Source organism: Chiloscyllium plagiosum, chromosome 7, assembly GCF_004010195.1.
Source record: "Chiloscyllium plagiosum isolate BGI_BamShark_2017 chromosome 7, ASM401019v2, whole genome shotgun sequence".
Classification (NCBI taxonomy): Eukaryota; Metazoa; Chordata; class Chondrichthyes; order Orectolobiformes; family Hemiscylliidae; genus Chiloscyllium; species Chiloscyllium plagiosum.
The window spans coordinates 102,411,660-102,433,576 of NC_057716.1; the positions used below are offsets into that span (position 1 = coordinate 102,411,660).

Here is a 21,917-nt window from a genome sequence, read left to right on the forward strand (position 1 = left end):
AGTCCCACCCTCCCCAGAACCGGTCCCAATGTCCAACAAGCCTTGAAACCATTGAAGCTGAGCAAATGTACAAATGCAACTGCGAAATCTTGGAGTAAAGAATTAATTTGCTGCCTTAAGGCTTGATCTGTTGGCTCTGTTTACAAAGTGTTGATATTACTAATAATGTCTTATTTTGCTTTTCAGTAAATTATTGTAAATTCCATTTTTTTTTCTTCACTCTAGATACTTGCACAAACCCTACCTCATTGGCGAGAGCAAGTTTGATTTGAGAATTTACGTGTACGTGACCTCTTATGATCCTCTTCGGATCTATGTGTTTACAGACGGCTTGGTCCGTTTTGCAAGCTGCAAGTAAGTTCAAAAAGAGCAAGGTTAGAGAGAGGAAATGGATAATCACTTACTTGTAATTTGTGTCTGCTGGGGCTTGTGATGTAGTTGGTCTTGCCTGAAATACTAGTCTCCTTTTCTCAAAGGCATTGATATCTTTAAATTAAAGTTATAGAAAATATTTAAATTCATATAAACCTGCCTCACCAACTTCTGATGTGGAATTCTGTCCTAAAAGGATGACCTCTAATATTTGAAACTGATAGGAAAGGTTTAGAAGGATATGAGCCACGTGCAAGGAACTGGGGTTAGCGTTGATGGACATTTTGGTCGGCATGGCCAAAGGGCCTGTCTACATGTTGTAGGACTCCTATGACTCTCCTCTCGTAGCTCTGCGCTTGCTCGTCAAAATAAAGATCCTTTTCCTTTCACAGATTCTAAGTGTTTTTGATACTTTGATTAGATCACTCCACGTTTTTCTAAAATCTAAAAAGCAGCCATGCCTGTCTAACCTGTCCTCATAAACAACTTGCTCATTCCCAGTGTCAATCTAATAAACCTCCCCTGAATAGTCTCCAATAGTGAGTTTTGAGAAGATTTGCAGCTCAGGTTGAGCTTCTGGATGTAAGTTTGCTAGCTGAGCTGGAAGGTTTGTTTTCAGACATTTCGTCACCGTACTAGGTAATATCATCAGTGAGCCTCTGGTTGAAGCACTGGTGGTATGGCATTCCAACTAGAACTCTATCATATTGACTTGGATCCCATTTACCACCCCCTGAGAAAAAGAACAGGGAATGATGTCACCACATGAAATTACATCACTAACCCAAGGAAACCTAAACACACAAATAGAAAGCGGGCTGTGCCACCAGTGCTACTTCCAGAGGTTCACTGATGATGTTACCTAGTATGGTGACGAAATGTCTGAAAACAAACCTTCCAGCTCTGAGCAAACCTACATCCAGTCTCCAATATGTTCACACTCTTTGCTAACTAAGGCGATCAAAACTACACTCATGCATAAGGATGTAGGTGAAATGCTCTCCATTTGCCAGATGATTCCAGCCTCAACAGCATTCTGCACTTCCAGTTCAAAGCGGTCAGTACTGTAATAGCAGTGCAGTATTGATTGGTATAATGTGCTTTGGTCTTTGCCTCTAATATTTTAATTGTAGGTCCCTCTGCACTGTGGGTAATATTATTTTTTTGTTCTGCTGCCCAGGTATTCGTCTTCCATGAAGAGCCTTGGTAACAAGTTTATGCACCTTACAAACTACAGTGTGAATAAACTAAATGCAGAGTACAAGCCCAACAGCGATGGAAAGCTCTGTCAAGGTCACAAATGGTAAGCATGTAGGTCTTCTGGGGCTCTTGGTTATATTCAATTAACCCATTGTGTGTTAATACCAAGAGTTTATTGATTAGGTTTTATGCTGCTGACTCTTTGTAGCTTTGTGATGTCTCAACAGCCCTTCCTTGGGTATTTCTCAACAGCAACCTAATTTCAAACTTTGTTGTTTTCTCACTCTGCTTTCTCTCCCCTTTGCAGCATATCTCATCTATTTTGTTTATGCTAAGATTGTGTACCTGTAAATTTTCTTTGGTTTTCTTACTGCTCTGCACAATATCCATCTTCCATGTATTTTCATTCTGCTGAAATTGAGACAACATTCAAATCTCCTTGTCTCCCTTTTATCTTCCCTTTTCTACAACCTACAGACCTTTTTCAAAGTACACCATTTCTGGGGTGTATAGATCAAAAGCTTTGTGGTTCAGTTCATGGCCTGAGTTGATGTTTCCCTGCTTCCCTATAGGAGCCTTAAGGCATTGTGGGCATACCTGAGTCAGAAGGGAGTGAGGACTGACCTATTGTGGGAGCAAATAAAGGATGTGATCATCAAAACCATTATTGCGTGAGTAATGAGAGGGATCTTAATGCGGAGCAACTGTAAACTGCAAGAATTAAAGATTGTAACTAAATGTAGTCCTCCTCAAACAAAGTTAGCACCCATGTCGTTTATGTAATGAGGAGGAGAACTTTTATGTTGAATGACCTTTTATAAGTAAATTTTATCAAATTAAACATTGAGAAGACTGAAGCTAAAAATTCTCCCCTGACTGCAACATCGTATCCTATCCTGAATCTGTTTCTTTTTGTTTTGTCCAGCTGCTATCTGAAGCTAAACTGGTTGCTTTGCAGAATAATTGCTATTTGTAACAGATTTATTTGATCAACACCTTAGTTTATAGACCAAGGCTGCCTACTTTGTGATCTAACTTGGGTTCTCACCTCATTCAATTTAATGCCTTTATGATCTCCAGAATTGCCTATTCCAGTTCTCACCTGTCTAACCCACTCCATCCTCTTCCTTAGTAAAAACGTCATCCAAAACCTTTCCTGCAGCCGACCCTGCATCAAAACGTACTATCAACCCTATCCATGCATCTCGTAATTTTATAGACTTCTGTCAAGTCTCCCCTCAGCCTCTTGTGCTCCAGTGAAAAGAAGCAGAGCTTTTTTTCACCTGTCCTAGTTCATACCCTCTAATCCAGGCAACATTCTGGGTAAACCTCTTCCACATTCTCACTAAAGCCTCCATATCCTTTCTGTAACGTGGTGACCAGAACTGAATGCAGTACTCCACGTGTGGCCTAACTCAAGTTTTAGAAAGCTACAATGTGACATCCTGACTTTTGTACTCAGTTCCTTAACCAATAAAGGCAAGCATGCCATATGCTGCCTTCACCACTGTGTCTACTTGCGTGACCACTATCAGGGATTTATAGACTTGAACCCCAAGTTCTTTCTGTACATCAATGCTGTTCAGAGTCCTGCCAGTAACTGTATGTTTTTCCTAAACATTTGATCTCCCAAAGTGCAGCACCTCCCACTTAACTGGATTAAACTCAGTCTGCCATTTCTCTGCTGATAACTGCAACTATTCTGTATCTCACTGTATCCTTAGGCAATCTTCTACACCATCCACTACTCCACTGATCTTTGTATAGTCTGCAAACTTACTAACCCACCCATTTACATTTTCATCCATGCCACTTATATATATCACAAACAGCAGAGGTCCTAGTGCAAATTCTTGCATAACACCATTATTGATGGATCCCTAACCAGAAAAACACCCTTCGACCACCTTCTGCCTTCTCTGGGCAAGCCAATTTTGAATCCAAGCAGCCAAGTCACTGTGGATCCCATGCGTATTAATCTTTTGGATGAATCCACCATGAAGAACCTTGTTGAAAGCCTTACTGAAATCCATGTGGTCAACATCATCTTCTCTACCCTCATTGATCATCACATCAAAATTCAGTCAAGTTAGTAGGACGTGACCTGCCCCACACAAAGCCATGCTGATTGCCCCTAATTAGTCATGCTTTTTCAAACACACTCAATCTTATCCCTATGAATTCTGTCAAGTAGCTTCTCAACCACTGATGTGAAACTCATCGGTCTATAGTTTCTTGGATTATCCCTACTTCCCTTCTTGAACAGAGGAACAACATTAGCTACTCACCAGTGAGTAGCAAAGATACAAAGGTCTTGATGAAGGCCCCAGCAGTCTCCTCTCTTGCCTCTCTCAATATCCTAGTTAGGTACTATAAGGCCCTGCGGACTTAACCACCTTAATACTCTTTAAGAGATCCAGCATCGCTTCTTCCATGATCTCAAAATGCCCTAGCGTATGAGTATGTGCCACACTAATCTCACTATCCTCCATACCCTTCTCCTGGGTTAATACTGATGCAAAGTACTCTTTTAGGATTTCACCCACATCCTCTGCCTCCAAGCACAAGTTCCCTCTTTTATCCTTGTGGTCCATCCTTCTCTCTGTTATCATCTTGTTTTTAATGTATGTATAGAATCCTTCGGGATTCTCTTTAACCTTACTTGCCAAGGTCATGGCCCCTTCTTGCTCTTCTTATTCCCTGCTTGAGTTCTTTCCTGCTTTCTTTATATTCCTCATGGGCCCTGCCGATTTTAGCTTCTTATTCCTTATATATGCTTTTTTGACCAAATTCACAACATCCCTTGTTATCCAAGGGTTTCTTACCTTGCCATCCTTGTCCTTCCTCTTTACTGAAATAAGCCAGTCCTGAACTCTCATCAGGTATTTAAACAATTCCCACATGTCAAATGTGGACATGCTGCATAACAACTCCCAATTAACACACCCTAGCTCCTGCCGAGTACTGACATAATTTGCTCTATCTCAATTTTTATACCTTCCCACAGGTCCTGACTTCTCCTTATTCATAGCTTGAATTTAACTTATAATTGACTTTGTGAAGTGCTTTAGGTTCAAAGATGTTGCCAGGGTTGGAGGATTTGAGCTAAAAGGAGACGCTGAACAGGCTGGGGCTGTTTTCCCTGGAGCATCAGAGGTGAGGGGCGACTTTATAGAGGTTTACAAACTTATGAGGGGCATGGATAAGATAAATAGACAAAGTCTTTTCCCTGGAGTCAGGGAGTCCAGAACTAGAGGGCATAGGTTTAGGGTGAGAGTGGAAAGGTTTAAAAGAGACCTAAAGGGCAACTTTTTCACACAGAGGGTGGTATGTTTATGGAATGAGCTGCCAGAGGAAGTGGTGGAGGCTGGTACAATTGCAACATTTAAAAGGCATTTCGATGGGTATGTGAATAGGAAGGGTTTGGAGGGATATGGGCCAAGTGCTGGTAAGTGGGACTAGATTGGGTTGGGATATCTGGTCGGCGTGGACGGGTTGGACCGAAGGGTCTGTTTCCATGCTGTACATCTCTATGAATCTATTATGCCACGTCAAAATCAGGTTCATTGAGAGGGGAAAGATTTTTAAAAGATATGAGGGGCATTTTTATACAACTTTTTATTTTGATGGTTCAAGTGTGGAAGATGCAGGTACATAGAACATAGAACATAGAACAATACAGCACAGAACAGGCCCTTCGGCCCACGATGTTGTGCCGAACTTCTAACCTAGATTAAGTACCCATCCATGTACCTATCCAAATGCCGCTTAAAGGTCGCCAATGATTCAGACTCTACCACTCCCACGGGCAGCGCATTCCATGCCCCCACCACTCTCTGGGTAAAGAACCCACCCCTGACATCTCCCCTATACCTTCCACCCTTCACCTTAAATTTATGTCCCCTTGTAACACTCTGTTGTACCCGGGGAAAAAGTTTCTGACTGTCTACTCTATCTATTCCTCTGATCATCTTATAAACCTCTATCAAGTCACCCCTCATCCTTCACCGTTCCAACGAGAAAAGGCCGAGAACTCTCAACCTATCCTCGTACGACTCCCTCTCCATTCCAGGCAACATCCTGGTAAATCTTATTAATTCAGCAGCTCTTACTTTGAGAGCAAGCAAGTAATCATGACACCGAGTGCTCATTAACAGGCTGACATGATGCTGGAAGAATACAAAATGATGGCAGTGACATTGGAATACAAAACTGGTCCAACAACTAGCAATTTTGTGCAGGAGAGCTACAGTGCTTCGAAGCCACCCCATGATTGAATCGCTGGAAACCTTACAGACAATGATGTCCTTCAAACTATGGTACAGTGGCTTTACTACTGAACTGAAGCTATGCACTTGAAACTTCTTGTTTGTTTATGCAAATAAAACAGTCATAAAAGCCCAAGGAGACATTGAAATAAAAGGCATTGTAATCTGATCAAGTTGTTCAAATTCCAAATAAAATTCATCCCCAGACGTTATCGCTCCAATCTCCAGTTAGTAAATGATTAAGTGCATAACTTGAAGTAACATACACAAGTCATATTCAACAATTCCACCCAATCTCAGTTTAGATTTGAACCAGCTTACAACCGCCTCTGAGCCAAGAGACCAGGTTGAGAAGTGTGTCATACCACAACCTCCTATCCCTCACCCTTTCCATTACTTTGCCTACCACAGAAGTAAGACTAACAGGCCTGTAATTCCCGGGGTTATCCCTATTACAGTTACAGCATTTTAAAATATATTTAGAATAGTACATGAATATGAAATGTTTGGAGGGATATGAGCCAAGCACATGCAGGTGGGACTAGTTTAATTTGCGATTATGGTCGGCATGGACTGGTTGAACCAAAGAGTCAGTTTCCATGCTGTTATAACCCTGCTCATAAGACAGCCCCCGTCCCTCCCCACCCCCCAAACGAATACATAGTCGGGGGTAAATGGGTCTGGGTGGGTTACTCTTTGGAGGGTTGATGCGGACTTGTTGGGTCAAATGGTCTGCTTCCACACTGTATAGATTCCATAATTCTATAATTTACTGTCTTGGGTCATGTTGGCTGGTTTAGATGGTAGTACTTGTGCTTCAGAACTGAAAGGTTACCTTTGTCAGATCTAACTATGTAAAGGTTAACTCTCCAGGATAATGTTGAAAGAATACTGTGTTTGAGTTACTATCCTTTAGCCAAGACAGTCTCTCGTAATGTTTTAGGTAAAAGTGGAAGGTCCCAACATATTGTTCAGAGGAGCAGAGAGTGCTTGAGTCCTGGGAAATGTTCTCCCTTCAGCCAGTGTCTTCCAATAAAAGCCAAAGTTTACTGTCATACACCCCTTTGGCAATTGCTTTTGTAACTGTCATATTTCAGAATACTTCCATCAATTAGTTGATCCATGCATGGTTTTATGTCCAGAGGGTTTAAATCAAATGTTGTCTTCAGATGGGATCAGAAACTTATAAACATTGGGGTGAGGATGCAAAGCTGTAATTAGCCCTCCATTTTATAGCTCGCCTTTAGTTCTTATAATCCTTGTGTTTGTACATTTTATAATGGAATCATCCTCTAGATCTGTTTTGCTGCAGTTGTTCTCTTCTTCCAGTGGTGATGCAACACAGATTCACATAATAATGTCAGGGGGAGCAAGAGATATTAAACAGGCGGGTAGGAAAGCAGTTAAGCGAGTTTAAAAAGGTGAGTTTTTAATGAAGAAGGATTTTGCGGGAGAGAGAAATATCAAACTGCGACAGGTTTAGCAGAAGAGTTTCAGACTTCAGGGGTCAACATTTGGATTTTTTAACCTGTATTCTTATATTTTTAATGTTTATGTATATCAGAGATCAGGGGAAGGGCAAGGTTGACTGGTTTTCTGGCACACTAAAATCTGATAGTTCTGTCAGCCTCTTTAATAGCAGATAATCTTGTTTTGGAGTTAAAATTTCATTTTGTTTTCATTGGCGATTGTGCAAAACTTGTACAATGGAAAGATAGATTCTATCGTTTGACAAATTTGCATTGGTGTCTGCAGACTTAAAGCGAATGTGAGAAATGGTGTTTTATAGGGACTGCACAGGATGCCAGTTGGCAAGCAGAATGAGTAGTTATTTAATGGTATGGTGAACTCGCAATGAAGCATTAAAGACTGCATTATGATTTTACTATATTAATTACTGATTGCTGAGTGGGCTCCATTATGTGGTTTTTCTTCATAATTTGTATTGGTGTTACGTTGAGACACAGGCCATTCAACCTAGCTAGTCAAAGCAGATGTTTATACTTCACACAAACCTCCTCACACTGCCACTTCTCACCTGGCCCCTTTCTCCTGCATATATGTGCTATCAGTTTCAATAGCTTCTGCTTGGCACTGCAGACACTTCCCCATTCTGAGCAAACTTGTCAATACATCCCTCCTAAAATTCTTTGATTGATCTGTAATGGTCTTTTTTTTTAGTTATGCCCTCTGTTCTTGACTTACCTATAGCACTTCAAACATTTATTATTAGGTCTTCATCACTTTGAACATAGTGAGGATCTGAAAGAATGCATGTTTGTTCTGTTTTTCTTTTTTCTAGCCCATGAAAATAAACTAGCCTCCCTCTTGCATCAAGCAGGAATTCAGCAAAACTAAAAACCTTTGTACTATGATTAATTGATTGGAAGCCCCCTCACTTCATTCCCTTGTGTATAGTGCAAAGTTTCCCAGTGGAATCCAGAAATAGATTACTATGAAATGTATCAACTGTAGAAAGAACATTATAACTGGTTTTGGTTTTTATAAATGATCTCTCTCCTGTTCTGCAGCTCTGAGTCTTACGTGAACAGCCAAATACATTTGTATGTACGGAGTCGTTACACTTGCCATGAGCTCTTTGGATTTGACATCATGCTTGATGAGAACCTGAAGCCATGGGTTCTAGAAGTGAACATCTCCCCAAGGTACCTGTATGATCATTTTGGTAATTAACCACCAGAGACATCAAATAGGAGCAAGACTAGGTCATTTGACCCCCTTGAGCAAAATGCAGTAACAGAAAGTTTATTATAGACACGGGCAGTAAATGTTGACCTAACCTATGAATCACAAATTTCATTAGTGAATAAAGAAAAAAAAGTTTCAGCTGTTAGACCTAAAGCAGTAAAGACTAAACCTAACCTTGTGGCACAAAGCAGATTAGTTGCCCTTAGCGCGATACAGTGGGTGAATTTTGTTTAAACTACAGATTTTGGAAATCAGCAGCAAAGTTAGAAATTGTTGGAAAAGTTCTAGTCTGGCAGCAGCTGTAGAGAGAAAGCAGTTAACATTTCGGGTCCAGTGACCCTTTTTCAGAACTCCAGAATCGTTCGGATATGTTAAGCCCTAGCAAAAGCCCTAGCAATCCATATCTCTGCTGGATGGGGGTCATACCTAGCACATAGAAAGATTTGATGAAGATCAATCATCTCATCTCTAGGACAGCTTTGTAGGAGTTCCTCAGAGTGGTGTCTGAGACCCAAACATCTTCAGCTGCCTCCTCAATGATCATCGCCCCCATCATAAGTGGGGATGTTTGCTGCTGATTGTGCAATGTTCAGCACCATTCACAACTCCAGATACTGAAGCAGTTCGTGTTCAGATGCAACAAGATCTGGACAATATCCAGATAGTATTTACGCTACACAACTGCCAGGCAATGAATATCTCCAATTCAGTGGTGTTGCCATCACTGCATTCCCTGCCATCCACATTCTGAAGGTTACCATTGACCCGAAACTCAGCTGGACTGTCTACAAGAGCAGGTCAGAAGCTAGGTTGGTGGGGAACAACTCTTCATTGCATTGCCATCCAAAGCTTCAAAGGAAATGAGTAATAAGTCTTCAGCACCATTCATATCTCCTCAGATATTGAACCAATCCATAACTAAATGCAACAAGATCTCGGCAATATCTAGCAAGTCAAGTGGCAAGTAACACTCGCACCACACAATTGCCAGCCAATGATCATTTGCAATAAGAGACAATATAACCAAATGGTGTTACCACCTGAAATCTACTCTCTATCAACATCTTAGAGACTATCATTGACAAGAAGCTGAACTGGACTTGTCATATAAATATAGTGGCTGCAAGAGCAAGTCAGAGTTTAAGAACCCTGCAGCAAATAACACACCTCCTGACTCCCCAGAGCCTGTCCACCATCTACATCAGGATTGTGATGAAATATTCCCCACTGGCCTGGATGGATGCAGTTCCAACAACACTCAAGAAGCTTGACACCATCCAGGATAAAGCAGTCTGCTTGACTGACACCACAAACATCCACTCCCTCCCCCACCAATGCTCACTCACAGCAGTGTACATTATTAACAAGATGCTCTGCAGAAATGTACCAGTAATCCTCAGCACCTTCCAAACCCAGGACCATTTTCATCTAGAAGGACAAAGACAGCAGATACATGAGAAAACCATCACTTGCATGTTCCCTTTCAAGCCACTCACTATTCTGACTTGGAAATATATCGCATTCCTTCACTGTCACTGGGTCAAAATCCTGGAATCCTCTCCGTTAGGCCATTGTGAGTCAACCTACAGCATATGGACTCCATTGGTTCAAGGCAGCAGCTCACCACAACCTTCTGAAGGGCAGCTATGGATGGCATAAAAGTTCTGGTCAACCAGCGATGTCCATGTCTCATGAGTGAATATTTTTTTAAAAGCACACCATTTATAGCATTTTATTTTTATTTTTTAACCCAAGTGGTCTATGCCAGTGTTTGTGCTCCATTCAGGCTTTCATCTCCACTTCATTAATTGACCTTGCTGCTCCTTTCAGCTTTATTTAATTTTCTGGTTTCTCCTTAAATGAATCTATGCTATTTGCCTCAACATTCTGCTAGTGACTTCCAGGTCAGGCAATGGCCTAGTGCTGTTATAGCTGAAATAGCAATCCAGCAACCTAGACCATGTTCTGGAGAAACCAAAAGAACTACAAATACTGGAAATCAGAAACCTGTTCTGAGGGAGGGCCAGTGGAAGCGTTAACTCTTATTTCTCTCCTGATGCAGCATGACCTGCTGAGCTTTTCCAGCAATTTCTGTTCTTGTTTCTAATGTTCTCTTTGTGGGGCTCATGCAACATGAATGGCAGGCTAATTTGATCAATTAATGTCAATTAAATGTCTGTGGATTCAATTATGCAGTAGCTTATTTTCTTCTGTAACATGGTTAAGTGGAAGAGAACATTTGGTATGCCTGATTAATCTAGGTCATTTGACGCTTCAAAAGTTAACCAGAAGCAAAATATCATGTATCACTTCTCCTTTTAATCTTGACAGTTCCACAGAGCATACAAATTAAGAGCAGGAGTAAGGCATTTGATGTCTCAAGCCTGCTCGTCCCTTCAATAAGATCAAAACTAACCTGGTTGTGGCCTCAGCTCCATATTTGTGCTTTCTTCTGGTAGCTTTTGAATCCCTTGTTAGTGAAGAATCTCAGCTTTCCCCAAAGCCTGTCCACCATGTATACAAGTTGGCAGTATGATAAATACTTAACTTGATGAGTGCAACACCCAAGAAGCTTGACTGTATCTGGGTCAAAACCCACTTTGTTGGCACCACACTCTGAAATATCTCCTCCCTCCTTCACTACTCAATAGCACCAGTATGTGTTATCTACAAGATGCACTACAGAAATTCACCAAGTCTCCTTAGGCAACACCTTCCAAACTCTAAACCACTGCCATCTAGCAAGACAAGGGCAGCAGATATATAGGAGTAAAGCAGTTACAAGTTTCCCTCCAATCTACTCATCATCCTGAAGGAATGGCGATATATTTCCATGTCATTAGTTCAAAATCCTGGAGCTCCATCCCTAACAGCATTTTCAGTTCATCTATATTAAAGCACAGGTTAATGATATTGAGCGCAAGTTACTGAATGCTTTCAACTAATGTTCAATAAAAATGCAATCTGTTGAATTATTTTAGAAAGTATTTATTTTTACCAAGGTTTAGCACATTTGTCAAGTCTTAATACTTTACACAATTAATTCATTTTACTTAAGTAGACAAAGCTATTGCTCTTTTTATATTGAATTTATTTTATTACTGAGTGAATGTAATTTTTATTCCTCTTAACCTCTTTCACTCAGCTTACATTCAAATTCTACACTGGATGTTATGATTAAGGGGCGGATGATTAGCGATCTCCTGAATCTGGCTGGATTCATTATTCCTAGTAAGGATGAGGTAACTCCAACCATAAAAAGGTAAAAAGGCGCAATCCTTTCCTGAAATATTTGCTGTATTGATGTATGAAACCACATGTTCCTGGGCACTGATCACAAAACATGTGACAGCATTTTCAATTGATATTTCAAATGAAATGAACAGTTATATACTTTGTCATAAATACTTGTGTAACTATGTCAAATTGTTTCTTAGTTCCCTGAGTCGGTGGTTTGCTGCAAAAAGTGGTTGGCTTTATGTGGTGTTTCTTAGTGAATTGGTACCATTCCAGTTTGCTGATGAAACTACACCATTTGAAAGGGAATTGGTATGGGGCCTCTTGTGGTGCAGTGGTAGTGTCCCTACCCCTAAAGCAAGAGACCCAGGTTCAAGTCCTACCTGCTCCAGAGGCGTGTAGTAATATTTCTGAGCAGGTTGATTAGAAAAACAGGTTAATGAAGGGAAAAAAATGGATTGGTGGGGAATCTTCTAGAGACAATTATTTGGGATAGAACTAAGAGTTCCATGCAGAAAGGTGGGTTGATTAGGAAATGTCAGCACAGATTAATAAAGGGGAAATTATACTTAACTAATTTGCTGTGGTTTTTATTTTGAGGACGCAGCAAAGGGTTGCTGAGGGTAGTAATGTTGATTATGGTCACAAGGATCTCCCTTAGCATTTGTTGCAGTGCCACACAGCAGACTTGTAAAGAAAGTTAGGAGTCATAGTATAACAGGGTCAGTAGAAATATGGGAGCAAAATCGGTGAAGTGATAAGAAACAGAGATTAATGGTCAACCGATTACTGGGGCACGTGCTCTTCCTGATTATGTACCATGACATCCATGCTCCTACCAAGATCCTATGTGTGAGGCAGTCCTCTTTGACTCTTCTGTACAACTGAAACTTGGAATATGTATTGCTGCCACCTCAAAGCTGTTGAGAGGAACTATGAACGCAGTCTGATAATCATTCTCTGCATCAGCTGGGAGAGCATGCACACCAACATCAGCATCCTTGAAACAATCAGTAACATCATTATCAAAGCCGTGATCATCTAAAACCAACTTTGCTGAGTCGGCTTTGTGCTGAGGATGCCTGAGTTCCAACCACCAAAGTAAGTCATGTTTGCCCATGTCAAGGAAGGCCTCGAATGAGAGGTGAGCAAAGGAAGCTTCTGAGAAGCTCCCTGGAGGCTTTCCTCCAGGAATGCAACATGGATGTCAACTCTTGGAAGACCCTCATTCAGTAGGAACAGACTTTGAGGTACCTCCTATACGAAAGGAAAGTATTACTTGAGTACATCCGTCAGCAAGAGGAGGTGTAGAATGGGAATCTGAAATGAATGGCAGTCTCAAAGCCAAGGACCGGTTCCACCTCCTGGAAACACCTGCCAAATGTGTGAACAGAGATGCTCTCAGATTGGGTTCATCAACCACATAATTAATGATTTGTATCTGGGTATGCAGGAGACAGTTTCAGAGTTAAAGATGACTTAGAACTTGTAGGAATTGTGAAGTGTGGGGACAAGTGTAGAGCTCTTTAAGTATGGTAGTTCAGAAGAAGCTGTTCTCATTTGTAGAAGGGAAAAAAGTGTGTGAAGGCAGGGATTTAAGCGAAGTAAAGGTGATGTCAGGAAAAAACTTCTCTCACTTGAGTAGTTAGGGTATGGAATTGTACTTCCTGTAAATGGGGTGGAAACCGTTTCAATTGAGGTATTTGAGAGGGCATTGGCTGATTATTTAATTAGAAGGGAGTATGGAGAAAAGGCAGGAAATTAGCACTAGATGATAGAGCTGTAATGCCCTTGAATGCAGAGTACAGGGAATTAAGATTTTTTTCCTTTTGTTCTGTAGCAATTCTTCTAGGCCAAAGAGTAATGAGCTTACCGCTGACGAGAAACTCAAGCGAGTTTACTACCTGAGCCAGAAATCGCCACCTATGGTAATTTGTCTTCTCACAATATCATCAGAAGTGTAAATAGAGAGACGTTATTAATATTCCTGACATAAATGCTCATCATTCATTACATCTGGCAACACTTCATTCATTTTGAACTATCTAAATTCTGCTTCATTGGTTTGGGTCATCTGCTAATTTGTACCATGAATGACTGCAGATTAATGAGCTGGTTTCGCAAGTTTATTGCCCATTCTATTCAAAAGGATGCACTATTGACAAAAAATTGATTTCATGTTTTACTTCCACCAAAGACTTTGTTTCATTTCTGAGAATTTTGATTGAGTGGAAAAACAAAATAATTTTTTTTAATCAGGAAAGAGATGACCATCCAAGTCCAAAATTTTTGAGATTGCAAAGGAACTACGTGGCTTTTGTTACAAAAGCAGACGATGCAGGAAGCCTTGGTTTCAAGACTACATAGTGACATTGTACTTTTTTTTATATGTACTGTAAAGACATTATAAGATCTCACAGATCCCATATTTCCATCCCTTTTTAAATTTGGCTGTGGATGTCAGTGCAACTCTTTAGCAGCAAGGGTTGGAGAATTGCTGATGTATTCTTCCTATATTTCTCCAATGCTTAGCAATTATACCAGTAGTAATTTTCTATCACAGCAATTTTAAAAAATAGCATTGAGCTAATCTGTACTTGTTAATCTAATCGGAGAAAATCCGAGGAACAGGTGGGCTACAGTTATTCTTGCTGTGCTTCCAAGTCAGTACAGTCCAACCAATCAGCACTCTCTTCTCATGCTGTACAAAATAGTGTCCCGTTTTTCAACTCTTTCTTGCATTTAAGTTCTGGTAAGTATAAGACAAAAAACTTTGACCGTCTCCTTTTTAGCAATGTTTAAAGTAAACAGTATAAACATTACCCCTTAGTGGATGTCAGTTTGATCGCTGAGCTGGAAGGTTCGTTTTTAAATGTTTCATCACCATACTAAGTAACATCATCAGAGACCCTCCAGAAGAAGCACTGGTGGCATGACCCGCTTTCTATTTGTGTTCAGGTTTCCCTGGGTTGGTGATGTCATTTCCTGTTCTTTTTCTCAGGGTGTGGTAAATGGGATCCAAGTCAATGTGTTTGATGATAGGGTTCTGGTTGGAATGCCATGCTCCAAGGAGTTCTTGTGCATTTCTCTGTTTGGCTTGTCCTAGGATGGATGTGTTGTCCCGATCGAAGTGGCGTCCTTCTTCATCTATGTGCAAGGATACTAGTGAGAGTGGGTCATGGCTTTTTGTGACTAGTTGATGTCCATGTTCATGATGTTCAACTAGCCACAAAAAGCCATGACCCACTCTCACTAGTATCCTTGCATACAGATGAGGAAGGACACCACATCGACTGGGACAAGCCAAACAGAGATACATGTGAGAATTCCTAGAAGCATGGCATTCTAGCCGGAACTCTATCAATAAACAGATTGACTTGGATCTCATTTACCACACCCGAGAAAAAAAAACAGGAAATGACAACATCACCACAGAAAATGATATCACCAACCCAAGGAAACCTAAACACATAAATAGAAAGCGGGCCATACCACCAGTGCTTCATCCAGAGGCTCACTGATGATGTTGAAAAATGTGGTGCTGGAAAAACACAGCAGGCCAGGCAGCATCCGAGGAGCAGGAGAATCGACGTTTCGGGCATAAGCCCTTCTTCAGGAATGAGGCTGGTGCGCCAAGCAGGCTGAGATAAAGGGTAGGGGGGAGGAAGTTTGGGGGAGGGGCGCTGGGAATACGATAGGTGGAAGGAGGTGAGGGTGAGCAACAACGTCTCCTTCCAATCCTCCCACTTCCTCCAAACCAAAGGAGTAGCCATGGGCACCCGCATGGGCCCCAGCTATGCCTGCCTCTTCGTCGGATATGTGAAACAGTCCATCTTCCGCAGCTACACTGGCACCACCCCCCCATCTTTTCCTCCGCTACATCGATGATTGCATTGGCGCTACCTCGTGCTCCCACGAGGAGGTTGAACAGTTCAAGCACTTTACTAACACCTTCCACCACTACCCCTCAAATTTACCTGGACCGTCTCAGACTCCTCCCTTCCCTTCCTAGACCTCTCCATTTCTATCTCGGGCGACCGACTCAACACAGACATTTACTACAAACCGACCGACTCCCACAGCTACCTAGATTATACCTCGTCCCACCCTGCCCCCTGTAAAAACACCATCTTGTATTCCCAATTCCTTCGCCTCCGCCGCATCTGCTCCCAGGAGGACCAATTCCACTACCGAACAACCCAAATGGCCTTCTCCTTCAAAGACCACAATTTCCTCTCCGACGTAGTCGACGATGCTCTCCTTTGCATCTCCTCCACTTCCTGCACCTCCGCCCTTGAACCCCGCCCCTCCAATCGCCACCATCCCACACCTCCGCCCTTGAACCTCACCCCTCCAATCCCACTGGTCCTCACCTTCCATCCACCAACCTCCGGATACATCCTATCATCCACCGTCATTTCCGCCACCTCCAAACAGACCCCACCACCAGGGATATATTTCTCTCCCCACCCCTATCACCATTCCGGAGAGAACACTCCCTCCGCGACTCCCTCGTCAGGTCCACACCCCCCACCAACCCCACCTCTACTCCCGGCACCTTCCCCTGCAACCGTAAGAAGTGCAAAACTTGCGCCCTCACTTCCCCCCTCACCTCCCTCCAAGGCCCCAATGGTTCCTTCTGTCGCAAATTCACCTGCACCTCCACACACATCATTTACTGTATCCGTTGCACCCGATGTGGTCTCCTCTACATTGGGGAGACAGGCCGCCTACTTGTGGAATGTTTCTGGGACACCCGCACCAACAATCCAACCGCCCCGTGGCTGAACACTTTAACTCCCCCTCCCACTCTGCCAGACCCTGACCACACGACGCCTGGAGGAAGAGCGCCTCATCTTCCGCCTTGGAGCCCTCCAACCGCACGGGATGAATGTTGATTTCTCCAGCTTCCTCATTTCCCCTCCCCATGCCCGCTACGGGTAAGTAATTTTGAAAAAAACTCTTACCTTAGCTGTAGTCTCCCGGGTTCACCTCAACTCGGCCGCTGCTCCCACTCAAATATTGGAGGAGCTGGAGATGGGTGCACTTCCTGCAAGTGTAATCGGCAGGGACGTCGATGGCATCCCTCACCTCATACATGTTGCAGGAGGAACATTGCACTGCCTTCACTGCCATCCCTCTAAAGCTAACTGTTTAAACAAAAACTGTGTCTAAATAATACTCTTACTCTTTATAAATGCTGATGATTTGTATACACCTCACTCAACATTGAAGTCAGGCAACGTGGTGATTTGATTTTTAACCCACATGATATATCTGTCTTCCAGCATTTCTATTCCTCTCTACTGGACATTCTTACCCCAGATGATATTCGGATGTTAATGGAATCGGAGGATGAGTACAATCGCCGAGGACAGTTTGAGCGGGTATTCCCCTGTCGACATTCGTCCCGCTATCTCCAGTTCTTTGAACAGCCCCGTTACTTCAACATCTTGCTTGATTTATGGGAACAAAAATATGGTCAGAATAGAGAAGCAGGTAATGTTTAAAGACACCTTCTCTGAAGCTACCTGGGGAAGAAAATAAAGGATTGGTTCTTTTCTTGTGAAGCCTTGTCAAAAATATGCTTTCCATTGTGAAGTTGCTGCTGCCAGAATTTATTTATTTATTCTTTGTTAATTCCTGGATTTGAGGGCATCGCTGGCAAGGCAACATTTATTATCCATTCCTAAATGCTCAGAGGACAGTTAAGAGTCAACCACATTGCTGGGTCTGGAGCCTCATGTAGGCCAGGCCAGGCTAGGTAAGGATGGCAGTTTCCTTCACTAAAGGACATTAGTGAACCAGTTGGCTAATCACTGAATATTAGTTAGTATTATGCATTACTTGTGTGTGATATGACAACTCGATGTCACTTGAATCTAAGATCTCAGGAACCTAAAACATTAGTTGAAAGACAGTGGCATTGTGAATGTGAAGTATTTCACATGGAAAGAAAGGTGGATTGTGCACGGTGACAAAATAGTTTTGTGTAAAATAAGAGGGTTTTATTATGGCGAGCATTTATTGCCCATTCCTCGCTGCCTAGAGAGCAGTTAAGAGACAACCATATTGCGTTAGCTTGCTCTCCATGGAAGCTGCCTGACCTGCTGTGATCTCCAGCATTTCATGCTTTCAATACAGATTCCAGCATCTGCAGTAATTTGCTCCTATATTACTGTGGGTCTGGAGTCACATGTAGGTCCAGGTGAGGAAGGCAGGTTTTCTTTCCTAAATGACCTTAGTGAGCCAAATCTTTTTATACCCCCCACTAATCAACAGTAATTTCACGGTTGCCTCTGTTTGCATTGGATTCAAATTCCACTAACTACCATAGTGGGGTTTGAACCCATTTCCCCGTTGGGGGCGGCACGGTGGCTCTGTGGTTAGCACTGCTGCTTCACAGCACCATGGACCTGGGTTTGATTCCTACTTTGGGCGACTGTTTGTGGAGTTTGCGCATTCTCCCCGTTTCTGCTTGGGTTTCCTCCGGGTGCTCCGGTTTCCTCCCACAGTCCAAAGATGTGCGGGTTCAGTGAATTGGCCATGCTAAATTGCCCATAGTGTTAGGTGCATTAGTCAGGGGTCTGGATGGATTACTCTTCAGGGGGTCGGTGTTGGGCCGAAGGGCTTGTTTCTATACTATAAGAAATCTAATCCCAGACATTACCCTGGACTTCAGAATTAATAGTCCAGTGACATTACTACTGTGCCACAGTCTCCCCTAAGTCCAGGCTTAGATTGTGTTCCTGAGAGAGAGGCTAATGCTGAGAGGGCACAGGTGAAATTTGAATTCAGTTCTTTAAACCTGGAATGAAAGCTAGTTTCAGTAATGGTAACCATGAAAATACACTGATTTGTGGTGAAAATCCATTTGGTTCACTAATGTCCTTTTGAAGAAAGAAACCTGATGTCTATACCTGGTCTAGTCTACATGTGAGCCCACCCCCAATGAAATATGATTAACTTGTAACCACCCTCTGAAATGGTCTAGCCAGCCATTCAGTTCCAAGGTAGTGAGGGATAGGCCACCAATCTTGCTTTTCTAGTGATACCCACAGCCAATGAAAGAATACTTTGTTTAATGTGATTATCACTGAAAGGAAAAGCCAAATAGATTGCACCTGTATAGTTCAGCAATGTTGCATAATTTGAAAAAATACATCTGCTTCAGACTGAATAAGTTATTCTGTTGAATTCTCAACACTAATGCATTCAGGCACAAGAGAAAATGCTGAAAAGATAATTTGTTTTGATTTCTGAAGGTAGTAGTTGAGTTACAGGGACATCCTAAAGGAGGATGGTATCTTCAGCTTTGAAAGGAGGCACCCTAACACTATGTGGGGTACTGGGTAGTATAGAAAGGGTAAGGCTGGAGCATTTGTTTAAAATGAATTGTGACTTAATAGGGGAGTGTGAGTGCAACTAGATTTGATAGTAAGTTCAGGTTGTTTTTTGTTTAAATTGACTTGTGGGTACAGTGAATGGGACAACAAACTGAAGTAATTCAGGAAATGTTTTGGGAGGCGGAGCTAGTGTGGTGGTTGGGACAGTGTAGTGAGATTAGATTAGATTACTTAGTGTGGGAACAGGCCATTCGGCCCAACAAGTCCACACCGACCCGCCAAAGCGCAACCCACCCAGACCCATTCCCCTACGTTTTACCCCTTCACCTAACACTATGGGCAATTTAGCATTGCCAATTCACCTAACCTGCACATTTTTGGACTGTGGGAGGAAACCGAAGCACCCGGAGGAAACCCACACAGACACTGGGAGAATGTGCAAACTGCGCACAGTCAGTCTCCTGAGGTGGGAAATTAACCCGGGTCTCTGGCGCTGTGAGGCAACAGTGCTAATCACTGTGCTACTGTGCCGCCCACTAAAATTGACCTATCATCACCTGTATCTTGCATTGTTAATTCAGTTTGTACTTTAACATGCTTGTAGGCACCTGGTGTTTTAATAATCATTTGTTTTAAATGTTGAATCAATGATGCTGAGGATCGTTATGCTGGAAATTTCCTTGTTTGTTTCTTTGCCATAAATTCTCAATAACCTTTCAGCTCATCATTTATATCTTTTAGTACTCTCCACAAGATGCCTTTGGTCCTTCTTTATCATCATATCCTATTCTTTTATCCCTTAGTAAACCTGGGTAGCTTACCCATGAATTGATGCTTTTTAACTACTGCACGGTTTAGGAAATTGCACTTTTAACACCATGCTTCAGTATTGCAGAATGCTAACAGTACAGGTGGACACCATTTGGCCCATCTAGTCTGGGTTGGCCCCCTCCCAAAACATTTTACTTAGTACCATTCTTCCACCACCTCCTCACAACTTTGTACATATCCATAAAGCAGTCTCCTCCACATAGCAGCTGTATTCCAGACCTTAACCAGTAATTAGGTAAGCTGATGGAATATACTTATTTTTTGCAAGGGAATTGACTACAAAAATAAGGCTATGCTTTCAGGTATACAGAGCTTTGGTGACACTGTATCTGCAACATTGTGTGCATTTCTGGTTGTCATGTGTAACAAAGGTGTCACTGGACTTCAAGCATTTCAAATGAGGTTACTAGACTAACACCTGAATTAGGTGAAAGTGAGGACTGCAGGTGCTGGAGGTCAGAGTCAAGAGTGTGGTGTTGGAAAAGCACAGCAGGTCCGGCAGCATCCGAGGAGCAAGCGAATCGACGTTTTGGGCATAAGCCCTTCATCGGGATATTCCCAAAACATCGATTCTCCTGCTCCTCAAATGTTGCCTGACCTGCTGTGCTTTTCCAGCACCACACTCTTGATTGACACCTGAAATAGGCAAGTTGTCTTATGCAGAATGTTTCACTAGGCTATGCTTGTATCCATTGAAGATGGATGAATAAGATGTGCATTATTTGAAACATGTAAGATGCTAAGAGACCTTCTAACTTTGTATGCACATTTGGGTTATTAATTACGATTTGACAGTTATAGTCTGCCAACAATGTATAAAAAATATGCAGTACTGTGTACTCTATACCCATTTATATTAAGAAATGCATGGTAGCCTGATTGTCTTCTAATATATAATCTGTCCACTGTTCATACTTTAGTTGTGTTTGTTAAAGTGGGATATGAAATAGGTGCACAATATTTCTGTAGGCACTGTGATTGTTATAAAATCAAAGCTGTATATAGCACAACAGATTGCCAGGTTCAAGTTTCTGCCTGATCAGAACTGCAGCAGCTGTGCTGGTGTTTTAGCTGGTGTTCCCTTTACTTGGGGAAATAGAAGTGAAGAGAATATCGTATGCCTGAACAAATCCATAAAGAATGGTCAATTGAGTGCTGAAGGATAGCTGAAGCATGGAAATCACATCTCATCGGTAACTGAAGAGGCGACAGTGCTTTAACAAGAGGTCAGAAGAAAGATTTTGTACTTGTATTTTATTCTGTATTGCGTTTACCATCTTACAGGAATTGATGTGCTGAAAGAACTGAGTTACAGAGGGGTTCATCTGGGACTATCTGTTCATCCCGCGCATATTGTGAGTAACCACAAATGTTGTCTTTTGCAGTCTTCTGCTGCCAAATTCTCTTTCTTTTTAGTTGATTATTTGTGTGATGGTAAGGTTGTATGATGCAAGTGTTTCTAATTGTATAGTGATTTTGACACAGACCAAATCACCTGAGGGGAAAGTGGAGTGATCTTCCAATTGCAGGAGAAATTAGTCACAGTGGCTCAATCAACTAGCTGCTGGAAGTAGCAATTGCAAGATTTTAACATTGGAAGAACTTAACATCTCTAATGTGCAAAATGTGTATCTTTAAATTATGCCAATGGATCTCATCTTCTAGATTTCTTAAATGTGAGTCAGGCTGAACAGTATTATAAAATCTATGACTTGTTCAGGCAAGGTCCAAGAAAACAAAACAGCTACCAAGCAATTTTGCCAGTTAAGTCGACTGAGCATAATGACTTTCTTTTAGGTTTCCAGTATGAAAAGCTCAATGAATGCTGGCAATGCTAAACTTCTGTTTTGTCAAATCTGTACTTTTAGTCACAAAGGCCTGTTGGGTTATCTTGTCTGAAGCTGAGATAATTGACCTTTGTTAGATCCATATGTTTGGCCTGGTATCCGTCTTG

At 42.0% G+C, this 21,917-nt stretch overlaps 1 protein-coding gene across 2 annotated transcripts in view; it reads left to right on the plus strand.

Moving 5' to 3' along the window:
- The window catches only part of ttll4 (tubulin tyrosine ligase-like family, member 4), a 108,759-nt gene that overhangs the window by 79,941 nt on the left and 6,901 nt on the right, over nt 1-21,917 (plus strand). For both annotated transcript variants that reach the window (XM_043694274.1, XM_043694273.1), the window contains exons 10-17: nt 226-354; nt 1,553-1,675; nt 2,145-2,243; nt 8,372-8,506; nt 11,695-11,811; nt 13,627-13,714; nt 17,075-17,285; nt 21,248-21,318. In XM_043694274.1, the coding sequence (XP_043550209.1) occupies nt 226-354; nt 1,553-1,675; nt 2,145-2,243; nt 8,372-8,506; nt 11,695-11,811; nt 13,627-13,714; nt 17,075-17,285; nt 21,248-21,318 (973 nt within the window). The remainder of the gene's footprint in view (nt 1-225; nt 355-1,552; nt 1,676-2,144; nt 2,244-8,371; nt 8,507-11,694; nt 11,812-13,626; nt 13,715-17,074; nt 17,286-21,247; nt 21,319-21,917) is intronic.